The following is an 11,909-nucleotide window of genomic DNA, read 5'->3' on the forward strand; positions in this document are numbered from 1 at the left end:
GCTTCCCATCTTCCCGGCGCACAGGAGCTGAGCCGGGAGACAGAATCCACCCTTGTGCTTCTCACCCCCTTGGAGCTGGGAGATACCCCAGGGGTGTCCGTGGGGCCGGAGGCCGTGGCGAGGACGCTGTGTAGGGAAGGAGCTTGCTGCTGTCGCTTCCTGGTCTGCTTGTCATGTGGCTGCTGACGGCACAGGGACGGAACGGCTCATGGCTCACGGCTCGGTGAGTTTTCCCACAGAGCCCCTGCCCGGGAGCTTCCATGGGGAAGACAGGGTGCTCCATTGCATGTTCACCCGGGGAGGGGCTCCGGAGGGTACCGAGCCCCACAGGGAAGCAATGGGGGTATTTTTCCCAGCAATTCCCTCTCTGGCATGGCCTTCTCACCGTAGCGAAGCCCCCCCTACTCCATCTTGCCGGCTTTCAAAGGGCAGTGAAGGCCAAAGAGCAGCGCTGTGAAGGGAAGGGGGGTGACAACAGGGCCAGTTTAAAGCCCCCCTTGGCTGAAGCAGCGTCCTGAGACCCAGCTGCACACACAGTGGAACCAAGCTAGCACCCAGATATGCACCCCAGGACAGCCTGGGGGGGGGGGGGCTAGCTGGTCGATGAAACAGAGCTTTGCCATCTGAACATCTGAACCCCCTCTCCTTGGTGCCAGCATCCCCCTGGGGTCAGCATCCCCCTGGGGTCAGCATCCCCCCGGTACCAGCATCCACCGGTACCAGTATCCCCCCGGTACCAGCATCCCCCCGGTACCAGCATCCCCCGGTGCTAGCGCCCCAGGCAGAGGGAAGGCAGGAGCAGGCAGGTCAGTGTGCGCTGCCCTGGTGGGAGCGGGGAATCCCGGCTCGCTCTTCCCCCGCTCCCAGCACCCCATTCCGTCCCGCCTGCCCCCCCCCCTTTGCCTTCCCCGCCTTGTTCCCTCCAGCTCCTCCTCCTCTTTCAGCTCGACCGGGAACACGAAACTCCTGGGCGCTCGCAGCCCTGCCCCGGCGCTCCCATGGCCGAGAGCCCCGCTGCCCCCCGGCCGCCCGGCCCCGAGCTCCCGGCAGGTAAAGGGGGGGGGGGTCCCCGCTTTCCTGGAAGGGGAGGTGGGATGGGGAGGGGGGCAACGCCTGGCCCAGACCCCCCCAGACGCTGCCTTCTGGAGGGGGGCTTTATTTTTTAAGGTGCAAAGCTGTTGCATGGGGGGTGGTAACGGGGGGTCCCTGCTTTATTCGGGGGGCTCCTGCCTGAGCTGTGGCGCTGGCAGAGGCCCGGGGTGGGGGTGACGAGGAGGACACCCTTGGGTGCCAGCATCCCGGTGCTGCCTAGGGGGTTTTGCAGGAATCGGGGGGCACCGCGGCCAGAGATCCCCCCTTCCCTTCCCATCCCTTCCCTGCGCTCCCGCTCACACGGCAGGAAGGGGCGGTGACAGCAAAAGCGAAAGGAAAGTCGCTTTGCAGCCTTCCCCCTCAACTGTGAGGTCTGTAATGGCCCAAAGGGGAGGAGGCTGGGGAGCAGGGAGGACACCCCTCAGGGTCCCACACTGAGGGCAGGAGGGAGCACAGCCCTGTGCAGCCAGCAGAGAATCTCCCCAGCAGAGCATCCTTTGCCTTGGGGTGTGCTGCCATCCACATGCCCTCGGGATGAAGGGGAGACACTCCCTCACCTCAGACACTTCCTCAAAGGAATCACTTTACACTGAGGGTGGCAGAGCCCTGGCACAGGCTGCACAGGGTGGGGTTGGAGTCTCCCTCCCTGGAGCCATCCCAAACCCGCCTGGATATGTTCCTATGTGACCTGCTATGGGTGGCCCTGCCTTGGCCACCAAGGGGTCCAAGAGGTTTGACTGGGTGGTCTCCAGAGCTCCCTTGGGACCCTGATGGTTCTGTGATGCTGTGATTCCCTGCAGCCAGGGGGTAAAGTGGGCTGTGCAGGAGTGGCCCGACGGCCCCTGTGGGTGGGACTGAGCCTCCTGCCCCACTCCATCCTCTCTGGTCCAATGGCATCTTTCCCCCACATCCCACCTAGATGGAGATGGTGCTGCTGCCCCCATGGAGACAGGAGCCCAGCTGGGTACACCCCCGTGCTTGCCCCCATCCCACCCTCCTGTGGAGGAAGATGACTTCCAGTTCATCCTTTGCGAGGGCTGCCGGCAGGAGTCACCCAACCTCAAGCTCCTCACCTGCCTCCACACCTTGTGCCTTGGCTGCCTGAGCGAGAACAAACCCATCGGGCAGTGCCCCGTGTGCTCCACGGCCATCCCGCAGGCCAGCGGCATTCCCGACATGGACAACCTGCTCTTCATCAACCTGCAGGCCAGGCTCAAGGTCTACAAGGAGCTCAGTAGCAGCAGTGGCCCGAGCTGCAGCCGGTGCCGGGTGAAAACGGCTGCGGTGTGGTGCTCTGAGTGCGAGGAGTTCCTCTGCACCAAGTGCTTTGAGGACCACCAGTGGTTCTTCAAGAAGAAGAGCCACAGGGCCAAGAGGGTGGAGGAACTTCGTGCTGAGTCTGCCCACCAGTTCCTGGAAGACAACAGGAAGTCCTGCAGCCTCTTGTGCTCCACTCCTGGTCATGCTGAGCAGGGGCACATCTCCAGGTGAGTGATGCTTTGTGACCAGGTCCCATCCTGCACCAAGGGTTTTGTGGCTGCTGCTCCAGGGCCAAGTCTGAGCAAGCTGCTCTAGTGGAAGGTGTCCCTGCCCATGGCATGGGCTTGGAACTGGATGAGCTTTAAGGTCCCTTCCAACCCAAACTAACCTGGGATCCTATGAACTCTGCCAGGAGGGCAGAGCCAACACAGTTTTATTGCCTGCCTTTGGCAAGGGACCTCTGCATCCTGGCAAGATGCTGGGCAGGAGCAGGGTGTGATACAGGGCTGGCGGGTCTCAGCAGGAGGGAAGGCAGCAAAGGTGGGTTGAACACCAGGCTTCGTGCCCACACCTGCAGCTGATGGTGCAAGGCAAAGGTGTTCCCTACCCCGTGCCTCAGTTTCTACTCCTGTTCAGCTCCTCAGCAGCCCCCTGGGGAGGGGAATCACACCTGGCACAATGGAAATGCTTTCCTCCCACCACTCACTAATTGGCTTTGAAAGATGCTCATGTGTCCTTCCAGCATCTGCTGCAAGAACTGGGCTTCAGAGCATGGAGGGATGGTTTGGATGGAGCCAGGCTCAAGGTGGTGATGGTGGAGAGTGGGGACAGGGTAGACCAAAGGAGGGGAGCGTGTGGGGTGCTCCTTGCTAGGATAAGGAGGATGAAGTAGACGGAACTCAAGCAAGAAGAAGGCCTATTGCTTCAGCTGCTGTGCTGGACAGCAGAGGAGGGTGGGCTTTCTGCTGGTGCCAGGCCAGCTTGGAGAGGGCCTGGGGAGCAGCAGGGGTGCAGCGCAGGACGAGGTTTAAATGCCCTCAAGGGCAAGTGCAAGCAAGAGCAGAACGGGCTGGAGCATCTGTGGAGGCCAGCACTGCTGCCAGCCGTGATGCAATCCCTGCCTCCCGATGTCCCTAGGCCACTGCTTCCCAAGGCTACCAGAACATACGTAAGGGATGGGCGATGATCTCCACTCCCCACTCGTTCTGTTCTTGATCTCTTCTGGAGATCAGATGCTCTTTGCTCCTCTGTTCTCCTACGTAACCCCAATCAGTGGTCACGGAGGGGCAGAGAGCCCCTTCCTTCACCGCCCTTGCAGCGTGTGGATGGATGCCTCCCATCCGCAGCCCTTGCGCAGCGGCTGTGTCCAGCGCAGCAGAGGAGCAGGAACCCGTGCAGGGTGACCCCAGGGGTTGTTTCCCCCCTGGGGGAGCCTAAGCCCAGGCGTGGCCCCAGCGCGGTGCCCCCTGGGTGCGAGGGGTGCGCAGGGCAGGGTGCGAGCTGGCGCCGTGGCTGTGCTTGTCCCCGCAGCATCTACTGCCAGCAGTGCGAGAAGGCGCTGTGCTGCTCGTGCGCGCTGCTGGACAGCCGGCACACGGCCTTCTGCGACATCCGCAGCGAGACCCAGCGCCGGCAGCAGGAGCTGGGCACCGTCACCCGCGCCCTGCGGCACCAGCGCGGCGGCTTCGAGGCCACGTGCGCGGCGCTGCGGGAGGAGGCGTCGCGGCTGGAGCGGGCGCAGCGGGAGCTGCGGGAGCTGATCCGGCAGCGCGTGGAGCAGCTGGTGCGGGTGCTGCGGCGCGAGGAAGAGGAGCTGCTGGGGATGCTGGAGGCGCGGCAGGAGCAGGGCCGGCGGGAGCTGGCGCGGGAGCTGCAGCGCGTGGAGGGGGTGCTGCGGCGCATGGAGGCGGGCGAGCGGCTGGTGGAGAAGATGGGCCTGTACGCCACGGAGCAGGAGGTGATGGACATGCAGCCCTTCATCAAGGGCGCGCTGCAGGACCTGCAGCATCTGCAGCCGCCAGAGACCAGGGGCAGGACGGATGCTGGGGACTTGGCCGAGTGCAGAGCCCGGCTGCAGGCGCTGGTGGAGCGCGTCACGGGGCACCCAGGTGAGGACTTGCCATGGGGATGCATCCACAGGCAGCAGGGACCTGGGCCAGCTCAAGGCCAGCCCCACCTCTGTTCCCCAGGTTCACTCTTGTCGGGTGCTTAGTTCCACCAGGACCAACATTTGCTCCTTTGCTGGTATGGCCAGAGCCCCTTTTTGGTCTCCCATAAATACAACAGGCTCTGGTGATGCCGCTGTCTGGACCCTGAGAGGCTCCTTAAACCCTTGGGCCATCCATAACCAAAGGGCTGGGGAAGGGGAAGGAGACCAGAGGTGCCCCTTCCTTGTGGCGGCTACCAGGCAGGTTGTTCCTGGTTCGGCTGGTACTGGGGCCGGGTGGGAGCTCCAGAGGCTCTGATTTGGGACTGCAGCCCTGCTCTCTCCATTGCAGACACTAATTCCCAAGCTGACCCTGTGGCCGAGTTGTCCCTGGAGAACAACCTGGTGAGACATCCGTGCTCCATCCTGGTGTGCTGAATGTGAATCCCCCTTCTGACCTCCGCCAGCTCTTCCTGAGGGTCCACCTTCCCCTCTCCAGTGCATCGCTCCCATTTATGTAGCACAGCCACCCTCCAGGGATGTTTCTGCTTGGGCAGAGCAGAACCTGCTGTGTAGCAGTGTTTTCCACCACCCAGGCGTGCTCCTACCCCATCCCACTTCTCCAAGCTTCCTGCTTCATCCCTCATTTTCATCAGGGGAAACCATAGCCTCCCCAGGCTGTAGCCTTGCCAAACACCCACAGCTCAGGCACAAGCCTTGCGCCAAGCCGTGCCTCAGTTTCCCCCCCCTGCTGAGGATGCTCTGCCCCTCTCTCTGCTCACCCTAACGCCACTCCATGCTCTCTGTGCAGCAAGAGGAGCCCGTCCAGCCTGAGAGCGAGAGCATCATGTCCACCTGCACCATCAGCCTTGAGGAGATGCAGAGGAGCCCGGTAACAACCACTGCAGCCAGGCAGGAGCCTCTGGGGGCCTTTGGCCACCCTGACACCTCACATCCCCCCTGCTCTCCCCTCTCCAGGCTGACCCTGTCACCACATGGCCCAAGCGGACGTCGCACTGCTTGGAAGCGGAGAGCCAGACCTTACCCAAGCTCATGAAGCTGGAAGGCAACGACACGCCGGGCCCCAGCAGTCCCACTTCAAACCAGTGGAAAGACGAAAGGGAGCTCAGAACCTCCACACCGGACCAGAACTGCATCAGCATCCCTGCCACCAGCAGCCATGTTGTTGATGCAGGTAGGGGTTAGAGATGTGGTCCTCATGGTTACCACATCTCTTCCCACCCTTATGGTGGTCCCCCATCTTTCCCAGCCTCTGTGCACCCCTATTCACTCAGAGCCTTGGCCAACTTCCCCTGAGACAGAGAAGTGGAGGGTGGGAGCTGGTTCCCAGCGGGTAGAAACAGGAGGAATGCTCAGGGGTGGAAGCGGATGCTCCATCCAACTCCTTGTCCTGCCTCTGAGGTAGCCAAATCCCAAGCCTAGGGAAGAGCATAGCAGAGGGGAACATTCCACAGGGAGGGGTCCTGGGCTCTGCTCTGCAAACAGGAGGCAAGACAAAACACATCTTCTGGAGAGGCTGGTATAGGGCCCATCGGGTGAAGCAGCAGTGGGGAAAGGTTGCCCCCACCTTGGGGTGCATCTGAGAGCACCCAAGAGCTTGTGTTTCGTGGTCCTGGTAGAAGTGTTTGCCTCCTGCTGCAAAAATCAGGAGATAAGATCAGTTCTGCCAGGGGAAAACCAGTGTGATCCGAAATCACAGCCTTGAAGCTTCAGCATCCTCCTGTTCCTTCTGCAGAAGACACCAGCATCGTCATCTCCAGCTCGGAGGACAGCGAGGAAGACACGGTGGTGAGTGTCACGCCAGAGCCCCCTCCTTGCTGAGCCACGCTGCAGGCAGAAGAGGCAGCAGCCCCCCAGCATCTCCGGGGTGCCTTTCCCTTTCCTCCAGCCGTGCTCAGACCTGAGCCTTCTATCTCAGCAGCAGCCAGAGACTTGCTTGCAGCTTTCTCTTTCCCTTGGGTAGCTCTCAAGGATGGATGGATAGATGCAGGGCATCAGTCCTCCTGAGCCAAGACCTTTGCTGGTATCTCCTGGTACTCTGGAGCAGCCAGGCTCTTCTCTCGCAGGCAGCAAGCCCCAACTTGATCCACTCTGAGGTGGGATTCCACACCAGCCAGTCCCCCAATACAGCCCTTCAGGGTTGGTCTCTATGGCTTCTTTGCCACCTCATTGGGAAGGTTCTCGGGTTAAAACACAAAACCCAGTTTTCATCCCAAGAACATCGAGTTTGGAGGTGACCGTAGCATCCATGCGCACAGAGGACACCAGTCCTGTGCCTACACAGGCTGAGAAGCTCCTAGGAGCCTCCAGAGCAAGTAGGGACCACCTGAGCATCCCCAAAGGGGCATCTCCAAGCTCCCTGTGGTGACATTCCCTAGCACCCATGCTGCAAACTGGGGTGTTGCAACCAAAACGGCTCTGGCCGAGGCAGTTAGATGAACCAAAGGCCAGGGATCCCTGCTGAGATTCCCTATCAGCAGTCAAGCAGGGGATCCCTCTGGGAATGGAGGCGAGTGTGGCCGCTTCGGGATGGTGAATGGGGTGGTTTTCCTGCACTGGCTTAATGAGGGGTTAGCAACCCCTTTTCTGTATAAACTAAAGCAGAAGCTCTTCTTACTCTTCAATAAAGCTGTTCCCTGATTAAATCCCACCTTGCTGCTGGCTTCCTGATTCATTTTTGCCTTTGCTGTTTTAACTTGCTCTCCTGGTTCAGCTCTAACGGGGGGTGAAAGAGTTGTGGGGCTAAAACCCTGTCCCCACTCCCTGCTGGTGCTAAAAGGATCCTGAAGCTGGGGGTTTGGGGAACGTTAGCAGCTTGCTATGAGAAATCCCGGTGTGAAGTGGGCGTCCTTTGGCGCGATGTGGATTGAAGGGTGCAACAAAGGCGTAGGTTGAAAGTAAAAGAGAGGTCCCGGTGGTAGAAACATCTCCCTATGGTCTGGTTATGGGCACTAGGGAAGTGCAACCTGGAGAGCTGGGAAAAGATGGTTTAAAGCCTGAAAAAAGGGGAAATGGCAGCTGAGAGAGAGGATGATGCAGTGGGATGCAGCCCAGGGAAGCTGGTGGAGGGTAAGGGCTGAGGCCATGCCTAAAGGCTCGGACATCTCAAAGGAGATGCTGGGGCTGGGGAAGAGCCTCTGTGGGGTCACCTGGGGACCGTGTGCTCTGTCCAACCAGCTGCAGGCACAGGAGCATCGCCAGCACCCGGCTCTGCCTGGATCCATCACCCACCATCATTCCCAGTGTGTATCTCCGCACGGGTGATTCTCCTCCTCCGAAACCTGCCCATCTTCCCCTCTCTGCTTGCCTCTTCAATAAGACCTTTTTGCATAGAAGCACAGTTTGCTTGTTGCTGGTTTGGGTAACAAGAGCATCTGCGACCATGTTTTGTGGCCAAGTTTGGTTCATCTAACCCCCTTCAGGCCAGCCAGGTCATTCTGGCCACTGCCACCACCAGTTCCAGCCTTCTCCCATCCCTTCACACACAGAGGAACCCCCTATGCCCTTCAGACACCTCATTTTAACATGGTATTTAAGAAATCCCACATGCCCTGAGCTGGGGAGCACTTTGGTTTTGCTCATGTGGCTCCAGGCACTGGTCCAGCCACGTGTCCACCACCCCTGGGCTGCAGGTGAAGATGCAGAGATGGAGGGAGATGGATGCCCCATTGCTGCAGGGTTGTCCTTGGTGGAAAAGGGAGGAAAAGCCAAGGTTGGAGCTTCTTGAATGTATTGCTGTCCTACACTTCCCATAGGGAGATACCTGCTGTGGATGGGCATCCCTGCTGTGGCTGCTGGTTGTGGCTGCTTTTACTCCCCCTTGGGAAGCACTGCTCTAGGGACCCGATCTGCTGATGCTGGAGAGGCACCAAACCTCCCCCTGGCCCAATTCAGTCCCCTTTTCCTCTGGACACCAACCACATCCTCAAGTCCAGCACTGTCTCATGTGTGAGGTTGCTCAGCCTCGTCCCTGTATGAGCTGCATCCACAGGAGACGTGCAGCAAGAGACAGCAAGTCCTTGGACCTACGTGTTGTGTCCCTTGGGTCCCACCCCCTGTTAGGACAAGTTGCATCCGGGGCTTTGCTCTTGCTCACTTGGCCCAGACCCTGATTTGGGGCTCCCAGACACAACACAAACCCGACCATCCCTGGCAGCACCTGCACATCAGACCCGATGGGCTTCATAGCATTGCACACAACCAGGTCCATGCCCATGGCCAATGGCGCACCCAAGGGTGCTCCTCATGCCTTCCCAGCAGGTCCAAGCAGGCAGATGGGACTCGGGCCCCTTCTCCGATCTCTTGCAGGCTTCCATCAAGCCTGAGAAGATCAAGAACTCTTCCAGCCCCACATGGTCCAGGAGTGGCACCTCACCCCATCACAGCACCGGCCCCAACAGCCCCATGGATGACGAGTCGGAGCTGAGCACCTTAGTGTTCCTCAGCTTGAAAACTGAACAGAGAAGTGAGCACTGCCCTTCCTGGGTACAGGGGGACTGGTGGGGGGGGGTAGAGAGGAGCACCCCAAATACTTACTCCAGCCCCATCCTTTCCCCTCTGCAGCCCAGCGCATCATAGAGGTGGCAGCCACGAGCGGAGAGCACACCTTCAAGGCACTCATTCAGACACCCGAGTCAGTGCTGGCGCTGCTCTCGCAGGGTGTCTCCATGGAGGTGATGATACAGAACCTCCTCTGGTACCTCTCCCTGTTCCCCAGGCCAGTCCTCGTTGTCTATAACTTCTGGGCACCAAAGCTGCCCGCTCTCTTTAAAGCCCTGGATGCCGCCGGCAGGAAGGTGGACTTCTGCCATGCTGTGCGTGGTTATGTGGATATGTTGCCCTTGGTCAAAGAGAAAACACCCAGAGCCTCTTCCTACAAGTTCAGGAACCTCCTGAGGAAGCACAAGCAGCAGCAGCGCAGTGAGGGCAGCGCGCTGACTGCGGCCAAGGCCTTGCAGGAGCTTTGGGGAGCGCTGGAGCTCCCTGCCTGTGCTGAGGCGGGGATGCTGCTCACCCACTGCAACCTGCAGAGCTACACCACCCTGCAGGCCCTGGTGCAGGAGAAGCTGCTCACCAGGAGGGCAGCCAAGGTCCTGGCTCTGCGCAACCTCATCTTCTGTGAGCTGGAAGATGTGTGAGGACGAGCGTGCGGTGAGCTGAGCTGGTTGGGGCTCAGGCTAAGTGTGCCAGGGATGCTCACATCAGGAAGGACTCACAGACCTCTGCTCCTTATCAAATACATACCTTTACAAAACACATTACAGAGCACAGCCAGCGTCATTTATTGGGGTGTCTCCATCCCTCCTTTTTCCAGCCAGGCAGGAGTGGGGATACTGGAGGCATCAAGCCCACGAGGATGCTGAGTGGCTGGAGCACCTCTCGTATGAAGACAGGCTGAGAACACTGAGGCTGCTCAGCCTGGAGAAGAGAAGCTGCGTGGAGACCTCAGAGCAGCTTCCAGTGTCTAAAGGGGGCTACAAGGATGCTGGGGAGGGACTCTTCATCAGGGACTGCAGTGATAGGACAAGGGGTGATGGATTCAAACTGAAACAGGGGAGACTGAGCTGAGCTCTTAGGCAGAAGCTCTTCCCTGTGAGGGTGCTGAGGCGCTGGCACAGGGTGCCCAGAGAAGCTGTGGCTGCCCCATCCCTGGCAGTGTTCAAGGCCAGGTTGGACACAGGGGCTTGGAGCAAGCTGCTCCAGTGGAAGGGGTCCCTGCCCGTGGCAGGGGTTGGAGCCTTCAACCCGAACCCTCCTGGCGCTCTGAGGCCTCGGTGACAGCGCAATGAGGGGCACGCACCGCCAGGTGTCCTCTTTGTACAAACCTGTGCGTGCTTCTGCGAGAGCGCTCGGAGCCGCTTGTGCACGCTCCCAACCCCGCGTTCCTCCCGCCCATCGCTGCTCCCTCCTGGGACCTGGGACGTACCGCGACCATCACCGCGGCGTCCCGTCTGCGGGGATCAGGCACAGAAGGAGGGGCAGTGGACGGGCCCTGTGGGTGGCTCGAGATGGGCGAGGATGAGCAGGAAAGGGATGTGGGGAAGGTTTTCTCTCCGGGAGGGTGCGGTGGGAGCTGGCACGCTTGGGAAATTAGGGATAAACAGGGAGAAAATGTGTGTCGTTCCCCCCCCACCACCCGGTTCTGGGAACAAGCAGTGTCCCGAACACGGCTGTGAAGGGATGGAGCTGGGTCTTGGCCAGCGAGGCTGCGTTCGCCGGGCCAGGCAAGCACCAGGATGGATCCAGCACCGCAGAGCAGTGTAGAGGGAGCAATCCCAAAGGGGCACGGTGACACGGAGGGGCTTGTCACCAAGCGCTGACAATGCCCCCTCGCCCTGGGGGTTCTCCGGTGGCTGATACAGTGCTGTGCGCCGGGAGCAGCCTCACCAAGGGGCACAGCCGGAGGAGAGCAGAGCCCATCTGTCTGCTGTCACCAGCCTCATCAAAGCCGTGTAAAACAATAGCGAAGGCAATGGGCTGCAGGAGCCAGATGAGCTGTTTCTTTGCCCTGAGCTGCTGTAAAGCTCATTCATCCGGCTAGAAAAGGGGTTGTCACTGCGGGTGAGCAGAGCAGCACCCAACAAGTTCCAACCATGCGGGGTGAGGGCTCCCCAAAGGTCCCACCAGCAGCTTGTACATGCTCACAGGCTGGTACAGCCCTACAGCCATCACCACCCCCTGGAATCCCCAATCCAAGCCAGAGGTGGAGGTAAAAAAATCAGTCTCTGGGTTTTCTTAAGAGCAATAAATAACTTTAGAGAATTAAGTGACTCTCCTGAAATGATATACAATGTGCTGCCTGCTTGATTGGCTGGTATTAATAATGCATTGCTCAATCTAAGCCATTCATAAAAGGGCTCCCTGCTAGCCCCGAGCAAAGTGCTTTGGGACTCAGGAGGAGGGGGGAAGGCAAGAAGGAGCAGCATAAATCCTTCCTGCTTATGAAAATGGATTTCTTCCCCCAACAATCAAGCAAAACTAATTAGAGCCAAAGGGCCGGTTCCTCTGCATCTGATTATGCCCCTGTAGGATCACTCAGGTTGGTGGGAGTCCCAGGCAGAGGAAGATTAGAATCCCAGCCTGGTTTGGGTTGGAAGAGACCTTAAAGCCCATCCAGTTCCAGCCCCTGCCATGGGCAGGGACCCTTTCCACTGGAGCAGCTTGCTCCAAGCCCCTGTGTCCAACCTGGCCTTGAACACTGCCAGGGATGGGGCAGCCACAGCTTCTCTGGGCACCCTGTGCCAGCGCCTCAGCACCCTCACAGGGAAGAGCTTCTGCCTTATCTCCAACCTGAACTCCCCCTGTTTCAGTGTGAACCCCCCACCCCTTGTCCTATCACTATAGTCCCTGATGAAGAGTCCCTCCCCAGCATCCTTGTAGCCCCCTTCAG

General features: G+C 59.6%; 1 protein-coding gene across 2 annotated transcripts; it reads left to right on the forward strand.

Moving 5' to 3' along the window:
- Positions 1 to 84: 84 nt before the first annotated feature.
- Positions 85 to 9,780, forward strand: LOC133210508 (protein PML-like). Of its 2 annotated transcripts, none has more exons than XM_061349966.1 (10): positions 85 to 223; positions 945 to 1,050; positions 2,012 to 2,579; positions 3,883 to 4,460; positions 4,851 to 4,903; positions 5,310 to 5,390; positions 5,477 to 5,693; positions 6,219 to 6,307; positions 8,828 to 8,984; positions 9,083 to 9,780. In XM_061349966.1, exons 1-10 carry the CDS (start codon positions 209 to 211, stop codon positions 9,655 to 9,657), a joined length of 2,439 nt encoding a protein of 812 aa, XP_061205950.1. In that variant the 5' UTR covers positions 85 to 208; the 3' UTR covers positions 9,658 to 9,780. The 2 variants fall into 2 exon arrangements, with proteins under 2 accessions (XP_061205950.1, XP_061205951.1); XM_061349967.1 differs by having other exon boundaries at positions 6,255 to 6,307.
- Positions 9,781 to 11,909: the final 2,129 nt, after the last annotated feature.

This window comes from Neopsephotus bourkii, unplaced genomic scaffold, assembly GCF_033783945.1.
Source record: "Neopsephotus bourkii isolate Nb327-2 ecotype Australia unplaced genomic scaffold, CSIRO-AGI_Nbou_v1 NB_463, whole genome shotgun sequence".
Classification (NCBI taxonomy): Eukaryota; Metazoa; Chordata; class Aves; order Psittaciformes; family Psittacidae; genus Neopsephotus; species Neopsephotus bourkii.

Bases quoted from the DNA above. Each gene is read 5' to 3' on its own strand.
- LOC133210508 (XM_061349966.1), top strand. The intron at 5,391-5,476 runs GTAACAACCACT...TCCCCTCTCCAG, and splicing joins AGGAGATGCAGAGGAGCCCG to GCTGACCCTGTCACCACATG. The intron at 6,308-8,827 runs GTGAGTGTCACG...GATCTCTTGCAG, and splicing joins ACAGCGAGGAAGACACGGTG to GCTTCCATCAAGCCTGAGAA.